The following is a 17,326-nucleotide window of genomic DNA, read 5'->3' as shown; positions in this document are numbered from 1 at the left end:
GTGCCGGCGACTGCGCGGGGGGGCGCGGCCGTGCACTAGGCCAGCGAGCCTCGCCAACAGACGGATCAGCGGCGGGATGAAGAGCGTAGCGACGCGGAGCCTCGTGAGCGCGCCGGGCGGCGGGCGCGGGCGGCGACGGGCGCGTGAGCTGGTCTTCTTCGCGAGCTGCATCTTCTACTTCTCGGGCTGCAGTCAAGAGATCTCGGAACGAACAGACAGCGTCTCTTTTTATTCGTTTTCGGATTCGTCTGTGTAGTAGTCCATATATCATATCGAGTTGTACCTTTTCAGTCAGTTCTTTCTCTGGCAGAAGAGCAAGCAGCGATCGCGCCTTGGCGACAAACAGATCAGTCCGTTCGTGTTCTCCTTGATCAGAACTGAATAACTGTCGATAAATTCTATAAGGTGGCTTGTGTTCTCCGTAGGCTGAACGAAGTAAGGTGAGGGTATCATCCCATGATTTAACTTCGGACTTGATACTTCGCCACCAAGTAGCTGCTGAGCCGGTCAGAAGTAAGGACATGCCTCTTATGCTGTTTTCATCAGAGACATTGGTACACTCTTTGTATGCTGTTATTTGATCGACGAATACCTCCACTGGTCCCTCACCGTCAAATCGTGCAGTACAACCGGCGAACGTTCCCGCGCCAGCGCTCATGGCTGCGGAAAAGTTGTGCGGCGTAGGCGTCGATGAAGAAGGCGGGAATTGGCGGTCCATAACTCTGTCGATTAATCGCTCGAACGCTTCGGTTTGCGATTTTTGCATAGCGGCCATCATGGCCGTTACCTCGTCCGAGGAAAACGTAGCTTCTGTGAGTTCTTCGTTCGGCGGCTGAGGGCTTCTTCTGGTGCGCGGCATCTTGATAGGTTATAATATAAAAGCGTCGACGGCGGGTGCACTGACGTAAAATCTAAGATTTTCGTAAAGTCCACAAAGCCAGCACTTCAGTATTCTATAAGATAAGCCGGAAATAACAAAGTTTACGTATGTAACACATGAAATTAACACTTATGCCGGAAAAATTTATAATTTTTCACTACGTTGGGGCGCCATATTTAGTCGTGGTTCGGGTTAAAATGATAATTCCCGATTATTCTTAAGTGTTTATTCTCGTTACACAACGATAAAACAGTTATTAAAGCACAGAATGTTATGAAAATGTTCACAAACACTTGTTTTAATGTTAATTACCAAAATAAAGTTCGCACAGAAAATTTATACAAGTTCGTGATACCGGTTAAAACTGCAGAAAGGCAAAGAAAAACTCACGTGATTAGGCGCAGCCAATCAGCGTTAAGATAAATGACTTTTTCTTGATTTCAAGTACCACTAGCGTCCTCTATTGTAGTTACATGAAATTACTTACTATGATGACACTGACATTAGTGGTAACGTTTAGGGAGGTTGCCTCGAGTACTACGTATGGGCTGTCTCGCTACAGATTTTATTTATAGGTACTTAATACTGCATTAAGTAGAAGTAAGAAGTAGGATCTTGAATGAAAACATTATGAAACAAACATAAGTTACTACATAGGTATTAGGTACGTTCACGACAGCAATCCCCGATGAGACACACGACAAACGAGTCACCCGATTTTCGCTGTGCATTTGTACTCACGTGATAGGTCGCGAGCCGTATATATAATATGTATATTTACTACATAATACTATTTTGTTTATATATACTACATACATGGCCAACTTTGTATTTTTACCCGACTGCCGAAGGAGGAGGGTAATGTTTTTCGATTGAATGTTTGTATGTATGTATGTCTGTTTCTTTGTTCCCTTCTGTAGCCTAAACGGCTTGATAGATTTTGATGTATGAGGTATCGTTAGAAGCGTATTAATTGCGCGATGGTTATAGGCTATGTGATGTTACACTAAAATGTATATAGCGCCCTCTAGAGGACATAAAGTGATGATCGAAAACATAATATTTTTCCAAATATGCCGTGATGGGTATCAAATGAAAGGGCTTGATTATCAACATAACAAAAATATGCATATTGTAGGTATTTAAATTACCACACAAAAAAATATTGAATTAAAAAATGATCATAAACTAAAACCGGACTACTGACATAACATTTCATAAAATAAAAACAACTAAAAAGGTACAAATAAAAAAATATAATTATAAACATACAAAAAACCCGACTGCATGCTAAAAAGATGAAAACAAGCTCCAGTGTTAATGGAAAGTATCGCAGGCGGGGATAGCTGTTCCCGCGAGCTTCGCTTCGCCTTAAAAAGTTTTCCCACGGGAATTCCGGGATAAAAAGTATTATATGTTCTTTCTCAAAGTCAAGACCATCTGTATACCAAATTTCATTCAAATTTCGTTCTGTAGTTTTGGCGTGAAAGATTAACAGACAGACAGACAGACAGACACAGTAACTTTCGCATTTATAATATTAATTAGGATTAGGATTAGGATTAGGATGTTTATCTTTTTGTAAGGAGGTTTACACAGAATGTTCCACAAGTCAAAGTTTTAGAGTAATCCATCGTAACATTGTATCCAATACCAAATTACGGCTTTAGAAGGCGTTAGAAGGCAGAAAACTGAAAAAAATAACTCAGATACGATTGAGTTGATCTTAATTAAATTGACAAGGTTGTCTGGTAGAGATTGCTATAAGCAATAAGACCGCCTTTTTTGTACTATTGTATATATAAGTTGTGATAATGTAAATGTTTTTTTAATGGTCAAAATCTTTCAAAATTGAGAGTAAGTATTCTAAATTGACACTAAATTGTAACATTTTTCTATCATGCATGACATCAAAATGAGTTCCAGAAAGACTTTTAATTTACTTAACAAACACATTTAAAACATAAGCGTCGCTGCAAACCGTCCATTAAGGCTTGTCTTTTTAACAAAAACGGTAGATTGTGGTTGAATTAGTTTTCCCGTGATACAGCTTATACTTACATCCATATCCATATGCACTCACGACTGCAATCCCCGAAGGGGTACCTAGTCAGAGGTGGCTCACAAGCGAGCCACCCACTTTTCGCAGCACATTTTTTGTACTCACCATATCGCCGTTTTGGGATAAGTACATTACAAGCTTAATACACTCACGAGCAATGAAAAAGTTCCAGTGACAATAGCATCAAATTAGGTACTCCTAAACGGAAAAGTCTAGCTTAATGACACCATCTGAAATATTGAATTAAGTACCTACATACATTTAAATGACGAAGAACCGATAACCGTTGGGGAAGACGAGTTCTCGAGTGGAGACCACGGACAGGCAAACGCAGCGTGGGACGCCCTCCTGCCGGCTGGACTGACCTTAGGCGGGTGGCGGGTAGTGGTTGGATGAGGAAGGCCGAGGACCGAGTGTTGTGGCGCTCCTTGGGAGAGGCCTATGTCCAGCAGTCGATGATTATTGGCTGATGATGATGATGATACATTTAAATTACTCCTAAATGGAAAAGACTAGCTTAATGACACCGTCTGCAAGATTGAATTAAGTACATACATTTAAAGCTCATCAGAATAACAACAAATAAAACATAAATATGTGTTAAAATTAAAATAAATATTTGAAATATTAGTATTCAGGTATTGGTGACAGACTTTTGTAAGTGAAACTTTTTCATTGCAGTGTATTACTTATGAGAATCGGTCATAGTGACCGTACTATAGCTGCGTTTGCATGTCAACCCGCCATAAGGCTATAGGTTCAGTCATTCTTCCATTGAGTAATGGGTCCTAGCGTAACTTGCCTTTATGTACCAACTGTAAGCCACGCTGCACGGTAATGCACCTGTGTGTTTGAGGGTTAATTGGAAAACTCACTGTATCTATGCTGCGACTCGCATTTACAGGGTGTCACATTGAACAATATTTGTGGCACAATTTTTAAAAGTAATTATGCTTTTTCATAGAAATTTTGTAAGTGACGTGACCTTTTGCTAGAGGGATTGATTTTTTAAACCACCTATTAGTTGTTATTATTATAAACATTTAAATAAGCGTTCCATTCTAAACATCGTGTTTCACACGTAGGGTAACGTATCGTACCTAGGGACATTTTCGACTACCCCAACTTTGAATGAAGCTATCGCAGCGTACAACTAAGATATTAATGTGAAATTTTCTTTATTCGGTAGGATATATAATCTATTATCACTAGTATTTGTGCTAAAGCTTTAGTGTGGCCAGATTTTATTAAATTAAGATAAAAGTAAAAATGCTTGTTTTGACCCAAGGTACGTTACACGTTTGTACCTTGGGACACTGTTTCCTATAGCTTTGTACTATGGAAAATGCAAACTTCTAAATAACGCCTTATATCTCTGTTCTTATTGATTTACTGCATCTCTCTTCTGTCTAGTTTCACTCTGGCACTAATAAGAACAGAGATATAAGGCGTTATTTAGATGTTTGCATTTTCCATAGTACAAAGCCATAGGAAACAGTGTCCCAAGGTACAAATTTAATCGTGTCCCAAGGTACAAAAAAACAATATTTAACCAAAATTTAAATATCTTTATTTTTAATTTAGGAATCTTTCAGATAATTGCCATGTCATAAAATTAAATAACTGAAAAGTTATACGTGACATCCATGTCTTTATTTTGAGCACGCCTCAATGAGATAAAGCAACACAAAAAACTATAAGTACAAAAGCTACTTTTGACTCCAAAAAACTTCATATTGTCTTCACCACACACTCGATGCTGGTATGATCACGAGACTCACTAGTTTAGCTAAGCGAGTAAAATACTATGCCTAGGGTAGAATTTTAATGTGTTTATTTAGCTGGTTTTTAAAATACAATCAATGTCCCGAGGTACAAGCGTCCCAAGGTACGTTACGTTACCCTACTTAAGTTGTATATTTATTGAAAGTACACGTAGTTACAGTATTCGAGTCCCTCAAGTAATTAGGTATATATGGTATAATGTCCATACGTAAAATAAATTAAAATATTAATAATGTTGCTGGGTGCTTTTGGCGGTGACCGAATCCACTTTTAGAGATATTATTAACTAGTAAGTATTAGGTATTTTGTTTCCGACTGTATGCTTTTTTATGTTTTTCTTTTTATCATAGTTTTCAGTCGCGTGACATCTTTTATCAAACGCATGTTTTTCCACGTTGATCAGTTATCACGTGTCATCGATATACGCTACTTACCCATATTAAGAATATAATAATATGCTTACCTCTGGGTTTTATTTTAAGCATACTTAAGCTTATGTTTTGTTTAGTTCTGCAATTAAATTGCAGAGCGCCGTTACAAGACAAGCAAACGCGTTGCAATATCATTAAATAATAATAAAAAAAACAATTTGGCTTCAGCACGCGTATCCTTAGCGCTCTTTAGCTTACAAAAACACTACGAGCTCTGCCACGCTAAACACAACTCTATCTCGATGCCTTTAACATACCGATTGTATGACAGCTCTTTTTGTGTGGTTCTTGTCAAGCTAGGGTATAACCTGCCAGGGGCACTGTGCTCTACAAAATTCTTTTAAAGGTAAAAGCATCGGCTTGAGCAAAAATTATATTATGAACTAACAAAATTTCCGTTTACATGCATGCTTTTGAAGTAATCGTGTTATTCAGCGTAGGTACAGCAATTTAAGAGATTTTTTTAAAAAACATTGACCTGAGAAGATGCGTGAGGTTGAGGTTCGGTTGAAGCTGTAGGTACAGTCGGCTTCATTAAAATGTTTTCAATTTGTACATAGTTGAAACTAAATAATTATAAAATAGGTTATTTACGTATAATTATATGACATAATATAATACGATTTCTTCTTTCTTTCTTTCTAAACACGGCTATCAGACCCCTTAGCATGAATTTTCATCGTGAACGTGACGTAAAATTACTCGATAAATTTTGTTCATATTTTCATACAAAATTACTCGATGAATTCTACTTCACGTTCACGACGAAAATTCATGCTAAGGGGTCTGATCCCAAAACTATATACACAGAGCATTTAAAATACATACAATACAAAATAAACTGACCTCCTTAACCAAAATGTAAGAATCATGAGTTTTTATCGTTTCGTAGTCTACTAGGAATAGTTAAGCCATGTCTGTCCATCCTGGCTCGTTCTCCGCCTTTTCTGCACCGATTGCCACGAAAATTGGTGGAGAGATGTACACTGATAATGCAAAAATTGGATTTTAAAAATGTAAAAAAAAAAATTATTACCTACCCCATCGTGTGGGGTATTGTTAAAACGTTCAAATACCTACAATAAAAATTACCTTAAAACTATGTGGATCAATTCCCCCAGTCTCGAGATATTAATACAAAGTTTAAATTAGAGCACCCCGAACACAATTTTTCTTATGTCTACGGACCCTTTCATGTTCGTGTCCGATAAGTTCTTGACCGGTTTTTTAATATTATAAATAAACTTTTAATTTCGTGAAAATGTATAAAACGAACCCTTTATTTACTCAAAATAGAGGAAATTAACCCCAAGGGCGATTTCAGACTAGCGTATATTTTGGTGCGTATACGGTGAAAAACGGACGCGCGGCAACGGTCGTCCAAGTTGAGCGTGTACCATAAAGAGCGCCTTTACTTTACATGCCTGTGTGACGATGATATTAATATACATGTAATATATTATTTTAGTTAAGTATAGTATGTATTAGGTTTATGTATTGTATATGTATGTAACTTATAGGTATATATTTATTATACATGTATTATATACAAGTAAGTATATTCTAGTGTTTATAGGTATTTTAACAAATTATCTTTCCTCTCAGTAGTTTCGCACTACCTATAACTTTCTCCACAACACCCAAGGTTAGCTGGAAGAGAATGCTGTTAGCATTAAGTTCGCCTATGTACATTATATTTATTATTGTGCAATAAAGTATTTAATAATTATAATAATAATGTCTTCAAACGCTTTCAAATACAGTGAAACTTGGTTAAGTGGGACCTGGATAAGTGAGAAACCTCCATAACTAGTACCTACTCATGCTGAGGTCCCAACACTTTGGCACTGAATTACCTCTGTTGGTGGGACGAGGATATCTGGGATTTGTTCTTTCGATTTATCATCATAGTTACCCCTATAACTGAGACAGCGAGTAAATTTTACATCCATAAACCTCTGTACGAGCTTATACGCTACTATACCTCGTTTCAGCGAAGATGATTCCTGTGACAGTTCCCAATTTTCCAAATTACACACCAATACTATTGTGAAATCTGGGTCAATTGATTAAATTTCATTGGATACAATACGAATCATATCCATTCTATTCTCTGTGGGGGTGTAAGTACCTGCACCTGGCTCTCTCGAGTGGAACCTTTGTGCATATCCCCAAGGTCTAAACTGCCTTCCTAAGCTTGGACCATTTCCCACCACGCTGGTCCACTGCGGGTTGGTGGGTTAACCCGTGTGTGTGTTATCTAGATATGTGAATTCACATATCTAGATGTGCTTAATCTAGATATGCAGGTTTCCTCTCGATTTTTTCCTTCACCGTAAGAGCGATGGTATATACATTGTACTTAAATTCAGAAAAGAACTCATTGGTACATGTCAGCGCCGGGGTTCGAACCCGCATCTCCTGCGTGAGAAGCGGGCGCTTACCCGCCTGAGCTACCATCGCTCTCTACGAATCCTAATCCTAATCCTAACTAATATTATAAATGCGAAAGTAACTGTGTCTGTCTGTTACTCTTTCACGCCAAAACTACTCAACGGATTTAAATGAAATTTGGTATACATATGGTCTAGACCCTGAGAAAGAACATAGGCTACTTTTTATCCCGGAACTCCCACGGGAAAACTTTTTATGGCGAAGCGAAGCTCGCGGGAACAGCTAGTCATATCATATGCTGATCAATATAATATATACTACTAGCAGTTCCCGCACGCTTCGCTTCGCCTTAAAAAGTTTTCCCGTGGGAATTCCGGGATAAAAATAGAATATACTAATAGATTATTATTAGAATATGCTATTCAGTTGTATGACTAAAGGACAACTCGTCAAGTCGTTGATTGTAACGTTCGACGTCTTGACTGAACGTCAATCAGCGAAGTCGTTGAATGGGATATAGTATAGCAAAGTTGTAATGTCAGGTTAGGGTGAACATGACAAGACAACAGTCAACAAAAAGACTATGTTACAAAGCTCTTATCTCACAAATTAACTAAACAATAAACGTACCTTCATATTGTTGTTCATAATTATCCAGTTTCGCCACAATTTTTTCTTTGAAACTATCCGCGCGCGGCGTAATAATAGGTAAATCCATGTTGTCACACTATTTTAAAACAAATAACGCACTTTCAAGCTAATTTATTTGCAAAAAACTAACAATATAGGTGCTTTTTGTATCAGCTGTTAGCTGTTAGACGCCATATTTGTTTTATTCACCACCTGAATGTGTTTAAGTCAGCTAACTAGTTGGACGTTTTGTGACGCTTGTACAATCAACGTTCGGCCTAGTCATACAATTGAGTAGCGCCATCCAATGAACGGGCTAGTGATTCAACCAAAAAAGAGATTCAACCAGATGCCTGCGACATCTCCATAACGTCACAAATGAGGTATAGACTGAAATCGCTCTTATAGTCGGCAACTTCTAGTGAATCACCGATACTTTCCATTAGCTGCAAAGAGATCAATCGTTTCTATCCTATTACGAACTAGGTACTTACTTACCACCTGCTGTGAGCTATGAGAATAGCCCCCCTAACTGCAGAACAGAGGGGAGAGTATACAGGATGCTGCATTTATGTTACATCTGTAGGATTAGTAAGTACTTTTAATTTGATAACGATTTCAATCGGATTAACAACAAACTTATCTGTTTCTTCGATTCGATCTCAGGTTAAAGATTAGTGATCTTTAACCTGAGATCGAATCGAAGAAACAGATAAGTTTGTTGTTAATCCGATTGAAATCAAATTTACATAATAATCCTTAATAAAAAAAATACAATTGTACATACTATATATAGAACGAGATAATAATTATAGAAACCCATTCCAGTTTCATCATAATTGTCGCTTACGACGGTAAATGTCTAAACTGAAATTATTATATTCACATATTTATATAGTTTATCAGCTTGTTTGTTGCTGATAAATACTGGAAGTACCTATCGTACCACGGGTTGCTACGGAACCCTTCGTGAGCGAGTTAAGCTTGTACTAGGCGGCTTCTCACTTATATTTTATATATCAATTAGTCGATGGTTGAAATAACCACAGTTCTGTTTTTCATTCACACCGATCGCAGCTGATTGAAACTGAAATATTTTTTATCCAAAGTTTACAATTGTTTGTCGATTGTAAACCATTAATATACCACCAACACCATGTCACAAAGGATCGGGTTCTGAGGCGAATAAAACTTATCGACTTCATGTAATTATGTAATACCTAAAACATGACAGATTTCATCGATTAATAAATAAAAAAAATACATGTTCCACCCCGCACCGCCTCGTCGCACATCGTCCACTCGTTGTCGACAGGTGGTTCACGGGTGGACACCGCGTTATCACCAATAAACGCGCGGTCAACCAGTGGACCTCGCATCGTCAACCAGTGGACCCCGAGCTGGCCGCTGGTGGATTCCGCGCGGTCTACGACTGGACCGGTCAGTCCAGGATTTTTCGTATAGTCTGTTAACAATGAAGGAAGTCCGCACATTAACCACTCGCGGGCAGCGCGCATTCAACGCAAGGCAAGCGTGCGAGCAGCATGGTTTCATCGAGTGGTCCACCCGCCGTCGAGGGCATGCGACCGAGGCGATGCGGTATGATGCTAGGTAGTTGATGTAGTGAACGCATACCCATACAATTTCATATAAAAATAATACTAACCGCACGAGTGGTGCTGCCACCCAGCACTAAGCTATAATGAACTATGACCTTTAAAATTGACGTTAACTTTTATAGAATCGCATTGTGCATCATAGGATCTAAGCGTATATTATGTCTTCAGACTGACTAGGTATAATAATAAATAAATAAATAAATATACCACGTACCTAACATGTAATTTTGAAATAAAGTGGCAACGTTTTTGTGACGTAGGCTTTTTTCACTCTGGGAAGAGAAGACATGATTAATGAGACTATGAGACTGACCGATCTAAATGAGCCACCCTGTATACCCGTAGTCTTCGGGTGGCCCTTGCGTGCGCTCAGTTGGCCGTCACTAAACAGTTTATCCTGGCCGCCGCCGCCGCCGCCGCCGCCGACCCTCTAGTGGTATTATTAGAATAGGTGCCGGCGATAATGAGTGGTTCCATATGAAATGGACGTTGTGTATTTATATGTAGATATACTGTTTGTTTGTTACTGTGGATGCGCTGTAGGAGTATTATATGTTTATTTTCAATAATGATAATAATCTTTATTTGCACACTGAAAAACAGAACTTAAATCTAACAAAAATACACAAATGGCAGCCTTATCGCCAAAAGCGATCACTTCCAGACGAGTAAAACACAGGAAAAGGGTATTATTATAATTTTAAAGGGCAATAATTTACCTTAGTATTTTGTGTCAATTAAATTGAATATCACAATTTAATTACTTACGGCCTAGTTAACAGTTTGGCGGGCTTATTTTATGCTGGATGATATACATATATGTAATTATAATAATTATTTTATTATGTACAGTAAGCGTAATAAATATGAATTCACTATTAATATTAAATTTTGAAAACAAAACTAATCTACCCAAATCGCCATAATTATTCCATATAATATAAATTACTTATGCACAATAAAATAGCTATATCTATCGCTTTTGTAACACCCTGTACCTATAACAAGACGTAGCAATATTGTTAAACAAGTTGTATGTAAGTATGTTTTTTTTTCACAACAACAAGTTCAGTTATGGCTGATTCCGTAGAAACTAGCTCCATTTATCGATGCACTTCAAGCTAAGTATTTAAAGCCTTCTATGAATGACAGTTCTATGAAATTTAACACACCTGTGTTTCCTTTAAAGTTCATTGAAAGCAGAATGCGATTTTGTATGCCGCGAAAGAGTCGCCACCTAGCGATAAACGCTCTGCAAAACATCAGAGTAGAAAATTCAGGTTCACTTTACACTGCTCGAACAATGAGAAAAACTCTGGTAGCTTGGTTTCAACCTTAATTGTATAGCTATAACTACTTATTATGTATCAGTAAACGGTCTGAGTTTCACTGCGGATTCGTGGTTTTTGGTTTACAATTTTAGAACCAACCTACTACTTATTTAGAAAAAAAAACTGCTAAGACATCCGTCATAAGTAAGTATATACTTAATAGGTTTTCTGTGCCATTCTGGACCGTTATATTCAACTATCATCTGTACAACAAACCAATTTACATTCAACGGCACAACTTCCAACCCATATCTTCAACGGAGAGCACAGAATAGCTAATCGCAATAACAAGTCCCGAGACAGTGCTGCGCCATGGCCATAATAATATTTTTACACACTTTCGTCGACCTTCTGATGGGCGTTGTCGGTGAATGGCCGCGTCTAGGCGCCCCGCCGTCGCTTTATCAGCCCAGGATCCTTCCTCGCTCCCGAGGACGCGGCGCTGGCGACACGCCAACCCCAGCCTCCCAGATACGACGATTTATGGTGTAGGCATGCCGAGTTTCTGCATCCGCGTTTGCACGGTGTAAATCATCTTTGCCTGGCTAGCTAGTTGCTTGGTGGTTAATTTGCTTAAATAGATTGGTTTGTGTTAGTGATTTAAATATGCAAAGTCGATAAATATTCTTGCATACATAACGGTAAATAAATATTTAAAGTCAGTCAAAACTACAGCCTAAAAATAAACACAGTGATGTAAATTCACACACGTAAATTTCCAGTTTATTTCTGTCATGCATTCGGATGTGACTGGAATCGCAGTGTAGCCGGTGAATGTGGCGCCAAACAATGGCTAATTACTGCACACATACAGGCACACCAGCAACGGCTAAAGACAATGCGGCACGCTCCAATTTTGACTTTCAAATACGGGTGTCGTATATAGATATAGCTAGCCTGGGGCTGGCTATAGCAGGCTCGGCTGGCTCCCACGCGCCGCGCCGTCGGGGCGTCGCCGTGTCTGCTAGCATCTTCAGAAACGCCCAGATAGAACTTGGAACGCACCCAGATAATATTTTTTGCCTATTTATATGTAGGCTTTGAGGTCAGCGGAGACCGTTAATGGCGGAGCGGCAAAACCCCTATGGTGTGGGTTAATAATTTGTCAATGTCACGTCCGATGGGTCATTTTTCCGTACTCGTCTCGTAATATTCCTTTTTGCTTGTTGTTTGTTTTTTTGTCATGATTTGTTAAAAGTCGATTAGTATGAGTGATGAGTCTGGTTATAAGTGGGGGCGTGTCATCAAATAAGCAAATTTTGTGGTTAGTTATACTTGTTCTCTTGAAAATACGATTGTGGTCTTGTCCATCTCAGCTAAGGCTGTTGGAAAAATGTAAACATTTTCCGTTTAGGAGTAATTTGGTGCTATTTCACCGGAACCTCTCTTTTGCTCGCGAGTGTTATGCATCAAACACAGTATTTCCGCACTTCTGCGGGATCTAAAAGTTCTGACTATGTTATCATAAACTTCGATTTACTTGAGAGATCAATATTAATTGGGATAGTTAGGTAAGTACATAAGGATAAGGGCATCGTTTTTTTTCTACTTCGATGGAGAAGGGTCGCGTTTTTTAATTTTGGGATAAGAGATAAGAGCGTATCCTTACAAAACCTAAGTAAATTGTTTGTAGGTAGAGACATAATCTCAGATGTTGTAGACATGTTTAATAGAAAATGGAAAGTGGCCAAGTGGTACGGTGCTTCTTACATACAATTTCTTGGCGTCCTTATAACTGAAACTGTGCCATTACAGAGTATTTTATGTATTGTCCCTACTTAACTAATTTATTTATCCTATTTTCTAGACTGCCTAGTGTTTGTCTAGTCTGTCTGTCTAGTGGTAAAAGCATAATGATTTGTGCCGGAAGTTTTATATAGGAACGTACATACGTACACGCCTTAATATGAATGCTATTTAAATAAAACTAAATCGGTTAAAAGTCATGGAGAGATCATTTTAATCGGTTCTTTATTATTCATCTATAGGTATCGTGGTTCGAAACTACGATGTAATTTTAAAATTAAGGTGCCTCAGAATAATAACTTCATTACTTTAATATGTTCTTAAACTGGAACACTTTTTTCGTGCAATATTGAAATAAGTGGGTAGTTGTAAAAATACACACTTATTTTTTCCTGTCAGTCACAGAGATATTACTCATATTACGAAAAGTAAATAGTGCAATGAGTTGTGTAAAATTTCATCGTTGTACTTAATTTTGGATTAACAGGGGTCAAAAATCTATTCGAATTACTCAGTTTCAGTGAATGAAATTGTTGATAAATTCAACTTTTAGTGATTAGTGCATGGATAATGTGTAAGTTATTAAATTTATTACTTCTGTACTCACATAGAAGCAATTAATACAAGGCCTCATTGTGTACTGAAAATTCAGACAGCTATTTTTTTCCACAACAATGTTATAGTGGTTCGAAACTGGTTCGAGAAAACGATGGTACGGCCGTGCCGCTGTTTTGCTCGACTTGGCGGGCGCACTGCCGTGATAATTAAAAAATTCTTAGCAAAATCGCTTTACATGTTTGCAGGCTGATTATGCAGGTTATCATTATCTATTATGTATGGATGTTATGAACTATACACATACACATACGTACCTACCTACACACATTTCAAGTAGCACATCAACCTGACAATGTTGTGTAAACTAAACGCAACACCGAAGGGCACAAGAGCCAACACGATCACCGTCCTTCACTTCGGCCAATAACTCGACCCCCCCTCCCCCCTCTTGTACTTACCTACCCCCGGTGTCGCCTCACCTCCCTGTAACGCCAGCCTAGCCCTGCTTTTGACTGAATAAAATCGAAGGTGTTCAATGTCCGCAGCTGTTCTTTAAAGGGTGATAGGATAAGTATTTTTGAGCCGAATCGTGTTTTTAAGACGGGCAAAGAGGGGTGTTATATGTTTTTCGTGTCTGTAATGTGTGTGAGTATCTGTCTGTGATATCGTAGCTCCGAAACGGGTGACTGATTTTCGTTTTTCAGGATCATACGTAATGTTACCCTACCCTTATTATAACCTTAGTGTTCTTGGCCATATTTGATCAAATCGGCTTATGGCTGATTTTTCAATAGTCAGATAAAAGTTATCTGGGGAATAATTCTTATATTGTCGCGTCTGAATGTTTGTATTAGATAGTGACAGCAACAATTTTATTCGACAGATATAACATTTTTATTATTTGACTTTTGAAAAATCAGCCCTTAGTCGACATTTATAAAAATATCGAAACGGTTTGTACAGTCCTTGTTAAATTCGCGCTGGTTGCAGTAGAGCCGTGTATTATGTGGTATATATATATATATATATATATCTATGGGTGTATATATGTACTGAATGTGGGTCAGTGGCTCGCCTGCAACACGTAACGCCGGTGAGACCGGGACAGTCTGGTTAAGGGGAGGAAGCTCAATATTGACGTTCTCATATCTCGTTCAAGAGCGTTTTCGGGTGGCTCAGGTGGTTTATCAAATATGCAAATTACGCTACGGGGTTCACGATTGAGAGTTGCATGTTATTATTTATTTATTTAATTCTTTATTGCAAAAATATAATAAATAAATGTACAAAAGGAGGGCTTAAGGCTAAGAGCATTTTCTACCAGCCAACCTACAGCAGGAACAGGAAAACTAGTAAAAAGGTTATCGTTGTAGTTTTTCTACAAAACATGGTAAATAGTATCACACGACTGATAAAGCATGCCCCACTGCATTGCGAATACGTGTAGCTATCCCAACTTAGTTATCCATCAATTGGTAAACTACCGCTTTCCTTAATAGTAAGAGATTTTTCATAATAAAAAAAATTATGATTGGAGAAAAGTTATCAGTGCGATAAAATTTATAATGAATATATATCTCTATCTGAAACATATATTAAGAGGGTGTATTTTATCCCACAGATATACTTTGTTACCCTAAACAGTATGAAACGGGCGATTATTCTATCTTGAATTAAGCGTCTCCCCTTAACCCGAATGGTGCATTAGATTAATTAATAGTGATAGTACCTAAACTAGTTTGGTGTGTGTGACGTTTCTTTTGAAATAACTTTCGACTACAATTCCTGCTAATTGTTTCCGTAATAGAATCATGCCGTGTAACTTGTCATTTTGGAGGCCAACCATAGACTTGTGTATGGCTAGACACGAATATTTAAATTTAATTTTGAACTGCAGTGACTGAAAAACTACGTATAAATAATCAAACAAGGTGCCCTAGCACGGTTCGCAAAAAGTGTGCCGTCAAGCCGCACGATATGAGTGAGCGCGATGCAAAACTTTTGTCACGTCTTGCGCCCCGTGCTAGGCTTTCAGAAGGGTATGAAATACGAAGTTTCGGAGCGCTGCGTAGCTTACTGCGACTATCTGTTACTATTGCATGATATCTCTCGAAACCTTATTTTGCTATCCCTTCAACTGCTTACAACCATTTTGGCGGATTGGGGATAACTGCCCCGGCCGGCGGCCTCTCGACAATCAGCTTAGGTGCCGCGACGCTCAGCAGTCCAAGGGTTAAGTAAAGTTAGCTCCCCAGTCTCTTACTATCGTCCCAAACAGAGCACATAACAGAGTGTAGCAAGAGTCGCTGTTGTCGGATACGACGAAGAGGACATCATCATCGTCCCAAAAGTTTTCAATCATAACTGCTCCGCCCTCTTGATTATATCTGCATCTTAGCTACGCGTCCGGTAGCCGGTCGCTTTCCATTCTCTTACCCTATCAACTTTAACCCGTGATACTTATTGGTGACATTCTCGTTTCCAGGTTGGCGGCAGCGCAGGAGGCGGCGGGCGCGCAGGCTCGCGCGGCGTCAGCTGATACCATGGGCGGCGCGCAACAGCCCGCTACTCCGGGGCCCACGTCACTCTTCATATTCTCCGACGAAAATCCTATACGGAGGTCAGTCAGCCAGAACATAATATGTACTAGCTTAATGCCAAGTTTCACCATAGTCTGTTAGATCATTAACGCTCCTGTTTCATTGTAATGTTAACAATTATACGTCATATCCTTATTAAATTATTGACATATGGTATGTGTCAAAAGTCAACAACTAATCCTTTGTTATGATCTAACAAAGTATGGTGAAACTGGGGCTTATACACTCATGAGTAATGAAAAAGTTCCAGTGACATATGGAGTGTCAATAGCAGATGGAACTTTTTCATTGCACGTGAGTGTATTATACCTATAGCTGGTGTGCAAAAGCTGAATAAGTGAAATTTAGTCTGAAAACTTTTGGAAGTTCTGAAAAAATATTCTAGGTACTGAGTGCTCGTATCATAAAGTCACGTGTCCAAAGTTTCTTTGGAAAAAGTCACTCGGCTTTTGCAACATCCTGCTGTTCCTGCATAACCACAGATCGTAAAAAGAAGTGTTGTGAGTTCACTCGTGTGTGTATGCGTGAAACAACCATTACATTCATCAATAATATTGCATCTCAGTGAATAGCATTGTTACGTTATGGATCCCACCGCCATTATTATGTACCACCTACCTTCACTCGAGATTTGTAACGCATAAAAAAACGGCTCGAAAATGCGCGAGCTTTGATGCCGTTTTGTTACGTCAGTTACGCTATTATAACCCACAACTGATGCTGCCCCCCAACCCGGCTAGCTTTGCCCTATGTACCTACAGGGTTTTGCAAAAAGGGTACACTAACTGACAGTTTCAATAACTCTATCTACCGATGACTGGTAGTTACTTTCATACTATTTTGACACATTTAAATTTACAACCTGTCTAAATCGTATGAAAGTGACTACCAGTCCTCGACAGAGTTATTGAAACTGACAGTAGGTAAGTCGCAAGGGTGTGTGTTACTCAGGGGGTTCACGTGTCATGTCAGGGGGTGCATTCTGAACCACTTTTGACCCCCTGACTCACCATATTTTTGCAACACCCTGTATAGTCCCCTATTTACACCTACGATCCCACAGTTGCTTCTGAAACGCAGCGTTTTCCTGAATAGGATAGCAAACGGTTTCGCTGAAAAAGCGTTTTCAATCTCTTTTACCCGTGACACGGTTGCTTTTGTTACTTTTGTGTACATCCCATGAATCTCGTTCATCTGGGCAGGTAGACTGTAAATGGAACTGGCACTGGTTTATGCAATACCTAATCTGTTTTTTTTATTTTTTAGCTATGTTTTACCCGAATTCCATAC

General features: G+C 38.8%; 1 protein-coding gene across 1 annotated transcript in view; it reads left to right on the top strand.

Moving 5' to 3' along the window:
• The window catches only part of LOC105386568 (voltage-dependent calcium channel type A subunit alpha-1), a 109,155-nt gene that overhangs the window by 53,552 nt on the left and 38,277 nt on the right, over positions 1-17,326 (top strand). The window contains 1 exon segment of the mRNA XM_048625967.1: positions 15,922-16,056. Coding sequence (XP_048481924.1) covers positions 15,922-16,056 — 135 coding nt within the window.

Source organism: Plutella xylostella, chromosome 15, assembly GCF_932276165.1.
Source record: "Plutella xylostella chromosome 15, ilPluXylo3.1, whole genome shotgun sequence".
In the NCBI taxonomy this organism is placed as follows: Eukaryota; Metazoa; Arthropoda; class Insecta; order Lepidoptera; family Plutellidae; genus Plutella; species Plutella xylostella.
Note: the sequence above shows the minus strand (reverse complement) of the source record. Positions and strands in the feature narration are given on the sequence as shown.